The sequence below is a fragment of the Halyomorpha halys genome, unplaced genomic scaffold (genome assembly GCF_000696795.3).
Source record: "Halyomorpha halys isolate HHAL.00 unplaced genomic scaffold, Hhal_1.1 Scaffold1927.1, whole genome shotgun sequence".
Lineage (NCBI taxonomy): Eukaryota > Metazoa > Arthropoda > Insecta > Hemiptera > Pentatomidae > Halyomorpha > Halyomorpha halys.
Window position 1 is genome coordinate 100,463 of NW_027109348.1, and position 16,540 is coordinate 117,002.

Below are 16,540 nucleotides of genomic sequence, written 5' to 3' on the forward strand. Positions count from 1 at the left end.
CTGTTTCATTTATATTCATGTATCTTATCTTTTAATTTATATTCATGTGTTACCTTCTTAAGTGTACTTATATTAATTACTTTATTATTAACTTTCTATTATAATTTACACTTCTCTGTATCCCCATTCATTTGGTATAATGTCTTTCTTAATCACTTACACATATTGTATCTCATTATTTTATACTTTATTTCTCATTTGTTTTTTTTTATCTATGAGTTTTTTTTCCTATAATTTTGTAAATATCTCTTCTTCCCCTCTATTATGTATATTACCATTTATTGTTTACCTAATTTAATTTTTTTTTTTTTACAATGCTTACTTTAAAGTTATTTTCGTTATTGTGGCGTGCTAAACTGCCATCCCCACGCCTCCCAATACTAACGGCTCACTCTGACTTTGACTTCCATCAAACCAGATATGAATTCTGTCTCATCATTTGATTTTATTCTTTTCTTTTTTCATCTCTTAATTTGTATTTTCTTTAATATTTCTTCTCTTATTTTATCTGTTATCTATCTGTTTCTATTACCCTTTTCATTTACTGTTTACAACCTTTAATTTTTCTTATTATATTTTACTTTTCATTGTATACCCCTGTTATTTTTCACTTATGTTTTTCCTTTTTTTTGTAATTATGTCAAGTGTTTGTATCTTTTTTAGCCCTGAGGAAGCCCTGCAACGTGGGGCGAAACGTTGGCTCAATAAAAATAGTATGATCATTTACTATTTGTGTTTTTTTGATCGCACCCGGACCATTTCATAATTTAACTTTCATATGTCGAATTCCATTTCTTGCTGTCTGTCCAAGTCTATTTGTTGTAGTTATTTTAAAAGCACTGTCTAATATGTTGTATTGCAATTGGTTATATCAAAAGTAGGTGCATTTCAATCTACATATTATATATATACACAAAAATTAAAAAAATTATGTGAAGTTAGTAGATACTCTTCTGTTTATGACATATAGCTAATGATAGTGTTTATTTCTTGTCCTGACCAACACTAGAGCACATTGTTTATTATTAATAGTAAACACGATCTTACAATCTCATTGTTATATAATATTGTTTCACCTGAAGAAATTTAATTTATATTTTTGTTATTGTTCATCTTATGATCAGATAGTTCATTGAAATAATGTACTGCCAAAAACCATGTATCATGTGTGCAATTCATCTTTCATACCTACTATAGTCAATATAACATGATTTTTGAAATTTAATGATTTTAATCTATATTAAGGGTCTTATATTGGGGGGGGGGTATGTTATTTCTCTTTGCTAAGTTAAAGTGAACCAGGTTCTACAATAAATAAATCTTATGTAATTAAATGTTGGTGACTAATGTCCATTTACAAAGTTCACTTGTATCTAAATATTTATTACTTCTGTTCTATAGGGACCATGCTGGAGGCAATAAGAAAGTAAAAGAACTGATGAAAGATATTCCCATATTTGGTGGAGACAAAAGAGTTGATGCAGTGACTGATATTGTAAAAGAAGGCCAAAAAATAAAGATAGGAAGTTTGGTAGCTGAGTGCTTAGAGACTCCATGTCATACTACTGGTCATATTTGCTTTGTTGTAGGACCTCCTGGATCACCTGAAGCTGTATTCACAGGTTTATTTGATATATACTATATTTATCTATAAAATAAGTACTGACATCATCTGTGCGGTTGACTATCAATATTTTTTATTTCACTAATACATTTTTATCTGTTGCAGTATAAATAATTGACACGTGAAATTTATCTTTTTAGGTGATACTTTATTCATTGGTGGATGTGGAAAATTTTTTGAAGGCGATGCAAAAATGATGTGTGAAGCTCTAATTGGAAAATTAAGTGCTCTTCCTGATGAGACGGTATAACAATAATTTAATTTAAATATTACCATTAATATAGTTTAGTTTTTTAACAAGAAATTAATTAAATTAGTAGCTTAGTGGGTAAGACAGTGAACTGAGTTTGAGTCTGGTTGTGGTAGCAAGTTTATGTATGTTTTATCAGTAGTGGGTCTACTCAGAAAGATGTCTGTAGATGTAGATCTTTAAAGTGGGATCCTAATTTTTTATTGGGCTGTAGGGAAATATGTAACGGTGATGAGGGCGTAGGGCCCAACATTTATAACTTTGGTTAGAATAGGTTGGTAACCTGTATAATAACCACCCCATATGCCAGAAATGAAGAGGTAAGGGGATAAAAAGTATATATATATTTTATGTTATACAATCTCATACATTAATTTGAGTAATTTTTTTAATAATAATTTTTGTATTTAATCATGTTTACTAATTGTCTCATAGAAAGTTTACTGTGGCCATGAATACACTGTTCAAAATTTGAAATTCGCAAAACTAATCGAACCAAATAATTCTGCACTTTCGAAAAAGCTGGAGTGGGCTGTACAAACTAGAAGTGCCAACAAACCAACAGTGCCCTCAACAATTGGTAATTGATTACTTTATAATAATAAGATACAACTTTTTGTGTTAGAAGCCACTTGCTAATCAGTAAATTATATACATCTGACTATTTAATTAATAATTTTAATAAATAATTAATCTTTTCATTTTAATGTATTTATGTTCATGTGTGTACCATTAATGATATACAAACATGATTAGAGATATAGTTAAATTATTATATTAATAATTAAGTATTTAATTTAAAATTAAAGATTATACTTAATTTTCTTGCTATCCATTGTATAGAATAATAATTCTTCAGTTCCCAGTTATTGATAAACTAAATTCACTTAATGAACACCATCCAAATTAAATAATTAATCATTTTAAATTTATTTCTTTTTACTTTATTATTTCTAGGAGAAGAAAAGTCTTATAACCCTTTTATGAGAGTTGCCGATGAAAATATTCAGTCCAGTTTAGGAAGGTCCGAGGCTATTGGTACCATGAAAGATATTCGTAAAAAGAAGGATGATACAAGTCCTAAGGTGTATATGTAATTGTGATTTATAAAATATATCTGTTAATTGGTGTAAGTGTTAATAACATTTTTTTTTTTGTTATTTTCTTAAAATTATTTTATACTAAAAAAATTATTTCTTCATTTTAAAAATAGTTTATTATGTACAATTCAATGACATGTAAGAAAATATAGCTGTAAATTTTCTGTACAAATATGTATGTTATTACATAAATATAAAGAAGCAATAATAAAAATAAATGTTACATTAACGTTCTCTCAATTACTTTTTGATGTTGTATACAGTTGCATATCTGCTTTATATCTTTCCTTCGATTTTTTATACATGTCGTAATAAATCTGAAAATGAAGAAGTTTTTAGATCTATGCTTTTTTTTATTGTTATTATACCTACTTTATTGTAATCATAATTATGATTTTAAGATATAGAGGTTGGAACAACACAAATGCTTTTGATACGAATTATTAGATTTATATTTATGCATAGATGACAGTTCAAAGTTTAATTTAAATCACTACGTTCATTTTGAAAATGATTTTTAAACAAAAACTTATCTCAAAAGTTGTCTGCTTATTTCTTAAGTACAGATCTTAATTTCTATTGAATCAGATGTATAATAAAATTATGCAATGAAATCTGAGGATTTGAAAGCTGAGAGGGCTGGGGTGAGGGTCCATGAGTGCTTAGTTTAGAAGATTGTGAGTGCAAATCCCACCTCAGTCAGTCAAAATTTATTTCACAGAGGCCTCGAGAAATCAATCTTTACATCCCCACTTTGAGGCTGTATAAGCCCTCAGTGGAGGACTAGAGCCATAATAAAAAAAAAAAAAGACTAGAAAGATATGATTTTTTATCAGGAAATTTCTGAAATAAGAAATAATTATTTTAGTCCCTTATTTTCATTAAGATTTATTTATAATAAAATTAATAATTTTATTTTATAATATTAATGAATAGCTTAAATTTACCAATTTGTACTTTCAACACTTTAGGACACATTAAAAAATGATGCTAGAAAAACAAAAGTAAAATATTATTTTTTTTTTGTTTAAGCTCAGAAAATCAGACAACTGATTAAGATCTAAGAGATCAAGTTTTAAGTTATATTTGTTTTTAATAAGATTTCCTGATTAAAAGATTTTTAATTTAATTAGTTTCTTCCTTCATTAGTACAAGCAACCTGTGGAAACAATTAGGCTTACCACTTTTGCCTTAAGATCAACTAATTAGTTGTTTATGTGAAATGTAATCTTTCATAAACATTGTTTATGATTTATTTTTTTCATCTTTCTCTCATAAAGTGTTTACATGTTTATAATTTTTAGGATCCTAATGATATTGAACTTATTTTATTTAATATAAAGAATATTTTAATATGGTATGAGATATTCCATCATCATAATTATACAATAGTTAAAATAGAGAGTTAATTTCCTACAGGCATTACATCGCTTACATTAAAACTGATCTTAAATATTTCTTCAGCTGCTTATACTATATTAACAAAAAAAACCTTGAAAAATGTAATTATTGAGAGTTAGTTTTATCATTTTATGGCGTATTTGTTTGATTGTTTTTTCATCACCAAGAATTTGATATTTTAAGTGTCATACTTTTTCTCTATGAAAACTGCTGTAATTAGTTAACAAAGTAATAATTTTCAATTAGATTCTACTCTTACGTAAACACCTTAGTACTATAGTTCAATAATAATTTCTTGACAGTCATTTACAGCTCTACTTTACAATGCTACAATTCAGCTTTAAGAATATTTTGATTTACCTGAGGAGTGAAAGGTTTATTTTATCTTTCGAAAACTGAATCAAAGACTTAAAAGTTGCCCTCCAGCAAGTTTGTGAAGGTTCCTTTGTTGAAACTGACACCTTCTTTGTTCCTCCAAAATTAGAGTATATGTTTCAGGTTGAAACATATTTTTATTGGTTATAAGTTTTTGGGGTCACATTCCATCTGTGAATCTCCACATCCCCTCTATTAATAAATTTGAACTATCTAATGACAAAATATTTTTTGTTGTCTCGTTGCTAATATTGGTCCAGTAAGGATCTATGTAGGAAATTTAATTACGATTCAAATGACAATAGCAGTCCGTAAAAAAATTTGGGTCTGTCGATTACCATAGAGACCTGGTGAAAATGCTTAGCATCTTAGCTAATACTGGTCCGATTTAGGTAATTTATTTTTTATATAATTTAATTACTTTACATATTGTCACATATATCATTTACCAAAAAATGAATTATGCACAAATTAGGTATACATTTCTTCATAACTATCTTTCTAATGGTATGATTTAGTTGTTTTTTCTTTTCTTTTAATATTTGTAGCAAATATACCATATTAAAATTTAAATACTTTTTGAGTTATGTAAAAATAATATTTGATTTTGATCATAATTTTTTTCCAATGAATAAATGAAATATTATAGAAGTTTAAACCTTCCCGGGATGACACTGAAGATTTTTATAAGACAAAACAAAATAAAGAACTTTCTGAGATCTTTGATAAGGAACAAATAAATATCTAAATGTTCTAGAAAATCTTAATTTGTATTTATAAAGATGATTACTTTGAATATGTTATAGGATGAAAGAAAACTTTAACATAGATGAGCAATTGCAAAATGGTGTTTAACAAATTTCTTAATAACATAATGGTGAAGTATAATGGATAAGGAACATCAATATAAAATATTGATAATCAATAAAAACTAAAAAAATATGTTTCAAACTAAAACATGCTTTTCGAATGAACCTCATTCTGAAGAAAGGGGAAGGGTGTCAGATTTAACAATCCTCTTTTCAAATACTTGCTGGAGGGTAACTTGTCTTTTTCCACAATTCAGTAAGTTTTCTAAAGATAAATTAGACCTTTCATTTCTCAGCTTTTCTGAAATATTCCTAAGGCTTAATCGTGATCTTGTAGAGTAAAGTTTTAAATGACTAGAGAGTAATAATCAATGAACTATTATATTTAAGTAAGAGTTAGATAAAGCTGAAAGTCATTGGTTTGATAAAAAAAAACTACATCATAACTGCCAGTTTTCACAGAGGAAAACAATGAGAGTTGCAAAAACATATTTTTGATAATAAATCAAAAACCTAAAGAACATATTGAAGAAGAAATGTTTTTATTTTAATCACAAAATAATTAGAATAGCTAGCTGTAGAGCTAATAAGTAACCGAACAGCTATTTGAGTTACTATGGGGAAGAAAAGGTCAAGAATAAAACTATTTCTTATTGAATTTTAATCAAAGTTCGTTTAAATTCTTCTGGTCATCACAACAAATAGTGATCATCTTTAGTTAACACATTCTGAAATCACATTCCTTGAAGAACACATATCAATACAGTGACTTATATATTTATCTAACTTTAATAGGTCAGGAGCATAATGGAAACTCAAATGTTATTAGTACTAAAGTAAAAACTCAGAAATGCAAATAAACTGTAAAGGGCACTAACATTTTTCAGTAAGATCTTATCACTAAAACCTAATCTCAACTCTAATCTCTACTGGAATGAGTATCATTCTCTAGATCTCTTTAGGACTAATAAGTACATTGTGGTATACTTAAGTAACGAGTTTCAAATTTGTACTTTCAAATGAACACAGTGAGTAAAGAAAAAAATAAAATAATTAAGATAAATTACTTTTTCTTTTTTCGTTTTTTTTTTTTTTTTTAATTTGTGCCAACCTGTATACCTGCAGTCTATTAACTCATTACATTACTTTTTTATCATCTTGTGTGAGTAAATTCCACTTGTAAGCTAAATGCTTGGTAACATCTATTTTGCTGGGTTCAGACTGCCCTGCACTTGTCATTTCTTCTATAGTTGAAGTTCTCTGTTCTTGGCAGAACTGAAAATATGGATTAGCTGGACGCTTTGGAGCATTTTTATCAACCTTATGAATTTTTTTTTTAACAGTTTTCTTATTTTTTTCACTTGTTCCTGCATTTCCCTAGAAACGATATTGTTAAAATAATGAATAATCATAGAAAATAACAAATAAAATTAATTTTAATATTTCTTATGACAGTATTATTGCAATGATTTATAGTTATTAAGTGTTCAGATAAAATTAAGTAGATTAAATTAAATTAAATTAAATATACCAAAATATAATTACAATGGAATTTTATTTTCTAATGGATATAAATACTAATAAAATAATTTTTAAAGAATCTAAAATTAGACCAAGATATTTACTTTTGATATTTTAAAAATAGCTGGTTTAGAAGCAGCTGATTGTTCAGATGTATCTTCTAACTTTAATGATAAAGGAATATTCCTCCAGTTATCTCTATGCATGTCTAATCTATCCATCAAAAATCTATATAAAATAAAAATCATTAGAAATGGAGAAAAACCAAATTACTAAGATATATGATGAAGAGACTTGGTTAGTACAGTCTTACTTCCTTTCTTTTCTTCTCCTCTTCAACATTTTTTTGATATGATGTATTCGATTTACAAGGCGTTCGTTGTCCTTAAGAAAAAAATAAATTAATTAATTAAATGCATAGAAGGGATTTTAACCTAACGATGTGTAAATAACCTTAAAAAATGTTTGTAGTTTTTTTTTTTTACATTAATTAAACAATTGTAATCTAGATATTAGTCAATAAATGTAACCATACATTGATGTTAATTTAAAATAAATAAAAATTATGGCAGTTTTTGGACTGGTCGACAGAAATGAAACTTATGGAGATCAAATAATGTATTAAAATTTTATTAATAATGATCATGCGTCCCCTCTTGTAGCTTAAGGCAGAAAATATTAGTTTCATAACAAGAATAATAGTTATAATAAACAGCCAAGTCAATTCTAGTAGGAAAAATGTTTATATTGTAATAGGGAATAATAGGAGCTCACACAATTGGACTGGAATTTTTTTTCTTATGACCCTCTTCCTGGTCATTTCTGACATGGTGGGGGGGGGGGAAGAGGAGTTGAAGGAGGAGAGGAGGTGACCACCCTGTTTTAACCATGGTGAGGAGTCAAGTTTTCATTTTCTAGGAACCCCCACAGAAATAAAAGTTGACCCTCAGTCCAAAACTTCACGAGCGTTACAAACAGACTGGCACTGCTGAGATTGTTAAGCTCCTATACTCTCCTATTACGATGTAAAAGTTTGAAGAACAAATACATATTCCATTAGTTTCAGATGATGATGCTTGAAAATGATCAAATGCACTAAACAAAGTAATTACACATTAGATAAGTGATTAACTAACATAACTATCGTCAAACATGGCTGTCACAAAAAAATCATAAAAACTGAAATACGAGCTAAATCTTAAGAGAACTATAAAATGAAATAGCAGAATGTTTTCATGATCATTTGATCATCTGGACTTACTTTTTCTTTGGTCATTTCTGCCAAAACTTACTCAGTTATCTGTCATCATGGTCATTTATTTATTGATTGTTTTCACATATATTTAGTATTTTCACAAAAATAATTTAAAAATTAGAACTAGACATGGTTGTATTTCATTTTTTTTATCAAAGAGAAAATCGCTAGAGTTGCTGTCTGGATAAACACACAGTGAGAAAAATTAAGCAGCTTAATATTAAATATCTTCTATTGAAACACATTTTTTTTAGCTCAAGACTGAAGTTCTTTCTTCCCATAAGGGAAAGAAATGGGAATGACTACAAAGAAGAATATTGATAAGTATAAGACAACAGGGTAAGGATGATAAAATGAACTACAGAATCAGCTGGGGCCATAGATAAAAACCAGAAACATTAGTAATTTATAATAGTAAAACTTAAAACAAGAGCTGGGTGTCCTTGCAGAAGTCTTCTAACATTATCAGTTTAAGCAAGCAAAACTTAATTTTCAGTTAATTTTTTTTAAATTTATGTTCAACCCATCTTAAACGTCCAATTTAATTTGATTTTGTTAAAAATGTATTAATGTTTCTAAGGGTAAGCGGTGTTATTATGAATATATTTAGCCATGAATATATTCTAGCCAACTACGGTTTTGAAACTATTTTGAAGATTCTCAAGACCATAGTTATGAAAAATTATAGAAATACAGATTACAACAAAATAAAAAATCCTGCACAATATAACAGTAATAAAGAGGGCTATGTCTTGACTTCATAGATTTTTGGAAGAAAGTGTGATTTGGCATAGAAAGTGATCGAGCAACAAGATTCAAAGCCCCCAAAATGTGTTTAAACCATCCTGTACAACACCAATGATTTTAATAATAATCAAATGGCATATGGGTATGTACTCATTGGCTTGGATTGGTCTATTGTTGTGAATTATTACCTACAATACTCTTATTGCTGCTTTAACAGTTTCACAGCTGTCAACGTCCGCTTGCTCAAAAGTAATTAACAAACTACAATAAAAGGGATCATACATAAATACAAATCACTGTATGTTGTCAGGTTATAGTGACGACAATGGCCAACTAATTTCTCAATTGTATAAGTAATTACACACCAACTGCCAGAAAGAATTAACAGTTGTGAACTAGTGCCAAATTCTTTGTACATGAAAGGGTGGATGATAGCACAACATAAAAATAAGAGTTGTTACTTCTATAGAAATCACCTTCGCTGATAACACCTTAACAACATTTAGCTATAAATAAAATATTTAATAAGGATTACTACACATATTACAAATTGTATTAATAAATTAAATAATGGTAATTGAGTAATCAACATATAACAAAAATGATCAATATTTTCACAATATAATCAACAACATTCTAAAGTCAATGTTTGTAATATGTGGAGGCTAATAAAGTTTTTTTATAACTGAACATATGGCATATGTAAACAAAATCATACAAAACAAATAATGCCATTAATATTACCTGCTGAATAACTTCACATCTTTCAGTAATGAGCCTATATTTCTTTCTATAAACATCTACTTCTTCTGAAGTATCATCTGATTCGTCTGAATACATTTCCACATTGAATATCACAAAAAGGTTTACTATGAACACATCCTTTAACAACGAAATTTATATTTAATAAACGTCGTTTTCAAGGAAACACATAATCTTTGATAAAAAAAAAAAAAGATTAATTAAAATACATAATAAACAATCCTTCACCAGAAAATGACAGAACTAAATAGCGAAAACATCCTATGAAGTAATTAAGAATTTGACAGAATTCGAAAATCCTCAGCTCAAACTGAATCCTAACAGCTGATAGGTAGGTAATAACAAAAAGGTTACTTTAGGTTTACTAGGTCTCATGAACTGTGATGGTTAACGACTTCGAACCATTAATATATTTTATTTAATTAATAAATTCAAAACCTCGCGACTTATGCCAAATAAGCTCGGTAAGATTCATGATGCTGAAATGGTAGAGTTTCAATTAGTTTAATTTTAGTAGCATCTTACATTGCTGTTATCTGTTGTTTACATTTTTGGTTATACTATGATTTAATAAAAAATGTATGTTTTGATTGTATTTTTACTAGTACGTTATTATTTTACCGTTTCTAAAAAAATTAAAAATTAAAAATATGTAAAACTTATAATTTTTATTTTTAGAGTTTTTAATACAATCAATTCAATGCATGTCAATTTTTTTAATTTTTTCCTATCTAGCCTGATTTATTTTAGTTGGTCATAGTGCTTAGATATTTTGTGAAGCTATTAGTGGTGCGAATTAATTTTTTTTCATTATTGGTTCATTTTATAATACCATTATGTGTTTATATTGATTAATTGCGGGTTTTATAATTGATCATAAAGTTCAATGATTTATTAGAGATAAAATGTTTTATTTATACCATTTATGATATCAACCAGTAATCGGTTGGTTACAAATAAATTAGTCAGCCATTCCAGAAATATAAGGATTAATGTAAAGGTATGTAAAGTATTTGTAATGGATCTAATATTATCAATCGCACCCATTTTTTTTCATTTTACATTTTTTTAGTACCTCGTTTCTTTTTTTTCATTACTATCATTTCCCTCATCAATTGATATTTTATTGCATTGATGTATATTTATGAATTTATATTTTCATTTAGTGAGGATTAAAAATTAAATATTGTAAAAGGGAGAAAAAACTATTGTGACATGTAATTTTAGTTGTTACTCTATTTGAACATAAAATGAATTTTTTTTTTTTTAATCTGTAGCAGCATTTTATACTTTGAATGAATTCTAGACCTGCTTTCTGACTAAACGAAATCACCCATTCGAGAATGGGCTTAAAGTCTAAATACATCCCGTTTTGCTTTTTTCTAACTCGGAAGATTCATACCCTCCCTGGAATCTCCACAACTTCTGACAACGAAACATAACTGTTTTCCCATTCATCAAATTATATATTTTAAGATCATAATGCGTAACCTGTATGTTTTACTATACAATTAAGAGAGAAGTTTTATAGTTGTCTGTTTTTTTTAAAGTATATATTGAAATTATCCGCTAGAGCGCTCCCCTCTCCAGAAGGATAAGAAACATTATTTTTTAGAATAATTTTATATTATATCCTGTGTATTTTTATCCTAAATAAATAAAGATTTATTTCATAATGAAATTAGTAGTTACTTTATATTTTGTCATATTTGTAACTGCTCGACAGCAGTTTTTACCTACAGGTTATCTTTTACCTAATAACTTTCTTGCCATTGCTTCTAGAGACTAAAGAATTTCCATTGATAACACTTTTTGTATTTGGTTTTCCACTATTTAAACAGCGGTATATGATTCTTCATTCATGGTGGTCAACTTACATGGAGAAACGAATTGGATTAACGGAGTCGTGAGGAAGTTTTTGAATGTGGGATTCCAAAAAAAAGAAATTATTGTAAAAAAAATAAAAGATCTGAAACGTATGTTTGCCACTGACATGATGGCCCACTGATTTTGTAAACATTATCTCTGAAGAGATTTTGATGTCTTGTATTATTTTTGAAGAAAGTAATAATAATAAAAACTCGCCCCCTTACTTAGGTATTTCAATTTGAAAGACTAAAATATAAAGTAATTCTAAAGAACTTTTTGGCAAGAACAATCATATTTATCGTGTATTGTGGAGGTTACAAATAAAAAAGTCACGAAATGAAATGGTTCAAATTTTTACAAGACATTATTATTGACTGTGAAATTATGCCGTCTTCTAAAAGAACCGCCTGGCTGGGCCTCACCCACTCACAGGGGGGAGGGTGAGAGAAAATTTTCTCTGCCTAAAACAAACATTGAGAATATATATAACTGAAAAATATATTGTACTGGCAAGGGATGGCTACAGGATTACAGATTTCAATGATTTTTTTTTAAATTATGCTGAGATGAAAACTATTTGCCACGTATCCAAGATTTTTTTTATTGTATGCCCCCTTATTTCTGCATGGATTTAATGGTTATTACACAGTGATCGAGTTTTTTTTTTCTACGTTTAAAATAAGAAAAAAAATTTGTTGATTGTATTAAATGAGCTTAAATTTATAAACAATTATAAAAGTCGCTTCTAGTTCAGCAGTTCTAAACTGATTTCTTGAAAGCGAACATCGGCAGAAAACGAAATCATGTATAAATCAAGCACATTGATGTCTAATTTTTGATTTATGTGGAAAATCGATTTGTGTATAATAATCATTCAATACATGCAAAGCAAAGGCGGCATACGATAATATAAAAAAAAAATCTAAAATTATATAAAATATTATTTTCTCGGATCTTAGAGTGCATTGGTAAATATCTCCAAAAAAGTTTAATTGAAATCGTGATCCCAAGTTTGTTGCTTCCTCTTTTAAGTTTAAAATATACCTTCCAATACAAATAATCGTAACAGTGATCGATCATCATTAATTAGGTAGAGGGATAATTAACTTTTGATTATCCTGTGATGCATCAACCACACACTAAAATTAATTTATTACCTTGTTTATACCTAAGAAAATCGATTTTAAATAATTTGAGAAATAGGTTACGGATTTGTGTCAATGTCAAAATTTAGGCCATAATCTCTGTAGCTCTACGGGTATTCCCCAAATTCTGTGGTCTCCCTCTGAGTGACCTAAATGATCACTCAGATGGTCTCCCCCCTCTCCTCAAAATTACTTCTGGATCCGTTCATTATGTGTAGCACAATTTATTAGCTCTTATTTTAAATTATGGTTAGAGTGTTAGAATGTTAATGTCAATGTTAACACTGTTTGGAAATTATTTTTTAGAATATTTATGTCATTTCTATAATCACAAGTAAATTATTACACCTCAGTTTTATTCTCCTACTCCAGTTCCTCAGTTTTCCGAATCATGATCGCACCATGATATTTCCGTCTGCTGTTATTGTAAAAGTGGCTCGCAATTCTTCAATGATTCTCGGCATTGAGCCTAATTCGACCGGGGACCACGTCTTTGTGCCCAGACAAAGGTCCAATCTGTAAGATTGTTCAAGATGGAGGCCGTACTCCACTACACTCCCTATATCTGCAAAGGCTAGCCTGCGAAAAAAAAAATCTATATTGTTCGTGATATTGTCTAATGCTTAAGTATTTCTGAAGTGTTCAGTAATTTCACCATAGCTCCGTTTTTTTTTTTCCATTTTAATAGAAAATCCTATTTCTATAGTTAAACAATTTAATTGAATAAATTTACTTCCTAATTTTTTTTATATATTCGGTTTCATACTGTTTATCCTCTAATTTTTCATTTTGGGTTGTTTCAATTTTACAATTTCTTTTATATTTTGATCGTCTTTCTCTTTATTAAAAAAAAAATAGATTTTCCGCCCGTGATAAACTTATTTAGTGCTTTAATTCAATCACAGTTGTCAATTTCCATTTTTCCCTTAAGAGGTACGTCAACCCCTAAAGGGTCTTTTTCGTCCATAGGGTCTAGTTTTTGGTGTCAGGTTTGTAATTCTCAAGACTATATAAGGGAGGGAGTGGAGTAGCTTAGTAAGAAAGGTGCCGTGCTACTAACGCCGCTAACTCCCAGGAATCGGGTTTGGAATCTGGCAGGTAATTATTTATTCTGTTACTGTAGCCGTGAGTCAATACGGTGGGTTCGGGAGCACTTCAGGGTACACCTAGCCTCTATTTAGTGGGCACTCTTAATTGAGGAAAAAATCTAGTGGTAATCTTGAAAAAAATTACCTCCTTGCACTATCGTTATTAAAGAAACTGTACTTCCTTAAAGTACTAAGGTACTCAAAGTACTAAAGCCCTAATCCTTCATGGATTGTAGGGGTACAAATTTTAATAAATTTAAGACAATATATGCCCATCGAAGTAATTCGTGTGGTTTACTTACCAAGTTACTGAAACTTAGCCATACATCAGAAGGAGCTTCATAGAGGGATAGGATCAAGAAATGACATGAGATTACTAGAAGGGAGGAATAGGAAAAACATTAACGATGAAGACTTGATAATAAATAATAGACAATAAAAAAAAAATACATGAAGTGTGAAATGCGTCACCGAATAAGCGAAGTATTTCTCAATAGCCCATATAATATTTATTTATTAATAAAATTGTTTTGTTTTTTTAAATCCAACATTTTTATAATTAACTTGAATTTTTCAGTTATCAGATTTTATTTAAACGACGTTGGTTCCAAAGAGGTAGGATGGAATATCTATGTTATTTTTTTTATTTTATAAAAAAGATTTTATTTCCTGTAGTTGAAATCACCGAGATAAAATTGAGGTTTCATTTTCCCCAACCTCTTTTCGTTTCACATTCCCCACTCAGGGACTGTTAATGATCTTTTCGTTTTCTATTTTTTTTTTTTAATTTTATTGTTTTTTTAAGCTAGTTCTCTTTCATCCCTCAGTCTCTCTAAAACAAAATAACTGTCCAGATAGGCTAGTGGAGTAGCTTGACAGTTGTAATTTACAGGCTTCTAATGACGTTTTATTCCTCATTCTTTTAACTGCACTACAATTAATTAAGTACATTAATAAATGAGAACATGATTTTTTACATCTTTGATACTTTTTTACTTTGTCTGATCCATATATAAAATATATAGTAAAAAGTATTAGAGGTGGAAATAGATAATCCGGAAGCCGGAAACCATTAAAAAATGGGGGAACGACAATATCATTTTTTACCGTTCAATGTCAATTAGAGGTAAAATTGATAACGCCTGAATACTGAGTTTCGCAAGTCCTTACGAGGCATGGGAGCTATCGGGTCAAACTTTTGCAAGGATGTAACGATCCGTGTCGCGTTCTAGTCATGTTCTCTTCCTAAAGAACATGTTCCGGAGGAAGGTCTACATGTTTGCTGAGAGCGACTTCATCTACTAAATGAAAGGAAAGAACTACTCGTACTTGGAAGACAGGGCACCCCAAGAAGAAGGCTGGAGTCGGCCAACGGGAATGCTCTATATCGAAGAAGGTGGAGATGAAGACAATTGTCCCGCTATATCATTTTGTAAATGTTTATTGGCAGTAGTTCCAAAATAGACGCATCAATTATAGGTTATTATTCTGTCTTATTGGAGGAAGGAAAGGAAGGGTGAAAATTAATAAACAAACAAGCTATTGCGCTGCCATATCTGTTATATACCGTTTTGATATGAATATTTTTAACTTAGGCATTTTAATTTTTTTTTCTACGCAGAACGATATCAGCGATAGGGGGAGGCAAGTGCCCCGCCGTGGTTAGATCTCATCCACAAACAAATAGTCTGGCTAAAATGCCGAATTTTTAAAATGGCTTTCTCTAAAGTACCTTTTATTTTATTAATTATTAATCGTTGTCGTTAGTGATAAATAATGTGTAAATATAAAATATGAAAGAATTTGATAATTAACAATCATTATCATATTTTCTCCTCTAGTACCGCCTATGCAGTGTGAGGATAAAATCTTTAGAGCTTCCTCCAGCTCTACTGGTCTTCCACCAAACGCCTTTCATTCCATTGGAGTCCTCTTTTCAGGAAATCCTACTTTACTTCTTCTTCCCATTTATTTCTTGGTCGACCTTTTCCTCTCTACCCGTCAACCTTGTCATGATAAAGCTCCCTAGCAATTCTGGTAGGTTCCATTCTTAGGAGATGTCCCAGCCATCTTGGTCTGTTCTCTTCTATAACTTCATGGGCTGGTATAACGTTGAGGTTCGCCTTAATTGTAGTGTTGGGTAGTCGGTTTCTTCTTGTTTTTCCCTTAATTTTTCTGAGAAATCTGCTTTCCGAGACTTGTATTCTTAATTGATGCTTTTTTGTTAGCATCCATGGTTCGGAGGAATTTCCTCAGAATGAGGAGAGACGTTGATCTAAATACAGCCACTTTTTTCTTAGTCTTCTTGTCTCGCCTGTTTAGGAAGAGAGTCTTGAACGCTTTGAACATTCCGCCAGCACTTGCCATTCTCTCAATAACCTCCTATATGCTATAATAATAATTAGCTAAAGGAGAAAAAAAGAAATATTGTTTCTGGTAATAAATTTTCGGAAATAAAAAGGAGACAAACATTGTGGCGTAGCAAGAAATAAGGAGACCTGTAGTCCCTTTGTCTCTGGGGAGAGAAAGTTACATAGAACAACAATTTTTAAATTCATTACTTTCCAAAGAAATGCAATGCTATAAAACGTAGA

General features: G+C 29.5%; 2 protein-coding genes across 5 annotated transcripts in view; one reads left to right on the forward strand and one right to left on the reverse strand.

The window, feature by feature from the left end:
- tzn (tenzing norgay) overlaps window positions 1-3,214 on the forward strand; it is a 14,519-nt gene extending 11,305 nt beyond the window's left edge. For both annotated transcript variants that reach the window (XM_014436449.3, XM_014436450.3), the window contains 4 exons: window positions 1,402-1,622; window positions 1,765-1,868; window positions 2,310-2,454; window positions 2,832-3,214. In XM_014436449.3, coding sequence (XP_014291935.1) covers window positions 1,402-1,622; window positions 1,765-1,868; window positions 2,310-2,454; window positions 2,832-2,971 — 610 coding nt within the window. In that variant the 3' untranslated portion in view covers window positions 2,972-3,214. The remainder of the gene's footprint in view (window positions 1-1,401; window positions 1,623-1,764; window positions 1,869-2,309; window positions 2,455-2,831) is intronic.
- Window positions 3,153-10,185, reverse strand: LOC106690865 (uncharacterized). Of its 3 annotated transcripts, none has more exons than XM_014436452.2 (6): window positions 10,073-10,185; window positions 9,827-9,964; window positions 7,394-7,464; window positions 7,185-7,308; window positions 6,706-6,936; window positions 3,153-3,291 (listed from the first exon to the last, which is right to left on the reverse strand). In XM_014436452.2, the coding sequence occupies exons 2-6, from the start codon at window positions 9,920-9,922 to the stop codon at window positions 3,211-3,213; spliced, it is 603 nt and encodes a 200-aa protein (XP_014291938.1). In that variant the 5' UTR covers window positions 9,923-9,964; window positions 10,073-10,185; the 3' UTR covers window positions 3,153-3,210. The 3 variants fall into 3 exon arrangements, with proteins under 3 accessions (XP_014291938.1, XP_014291939.1, XP_014291937.1); XM_014436453.3 differs by having other exon boundaries at window positions 10,054-10,182; XM_014436451.3 differs by having other exon boundaries at window positions 9,827-10,176.
- Between the last annotated feature and the right edge of the window lie 6,355 nt (window positions 10,186-16,540).

Bases quoted from the DNA above. Each gene is read 5' to 3' on its own strand.
- LOC106690865 (XM_014436452.2), bottom strand. From the start codon at position 9,922: ATGTATTCAGACGAATCAGATGATACTTCAGAAGAAGTAGATGTTTAT. The intron at 7,465-9,826 runs GTAATATTAATG...TTTTTTCTTAAG, and splicing joins GATGTGAAGTTATTCAGCAG to GACAACGAACGCCTTGTAAA. The intron at 3,292-6,705 runs GTAATGTAATGA...CTTCATTTTCAG, and splicing joins TCACACAAGATGATAAAAAA to ATTTATTACGACATGTATAA.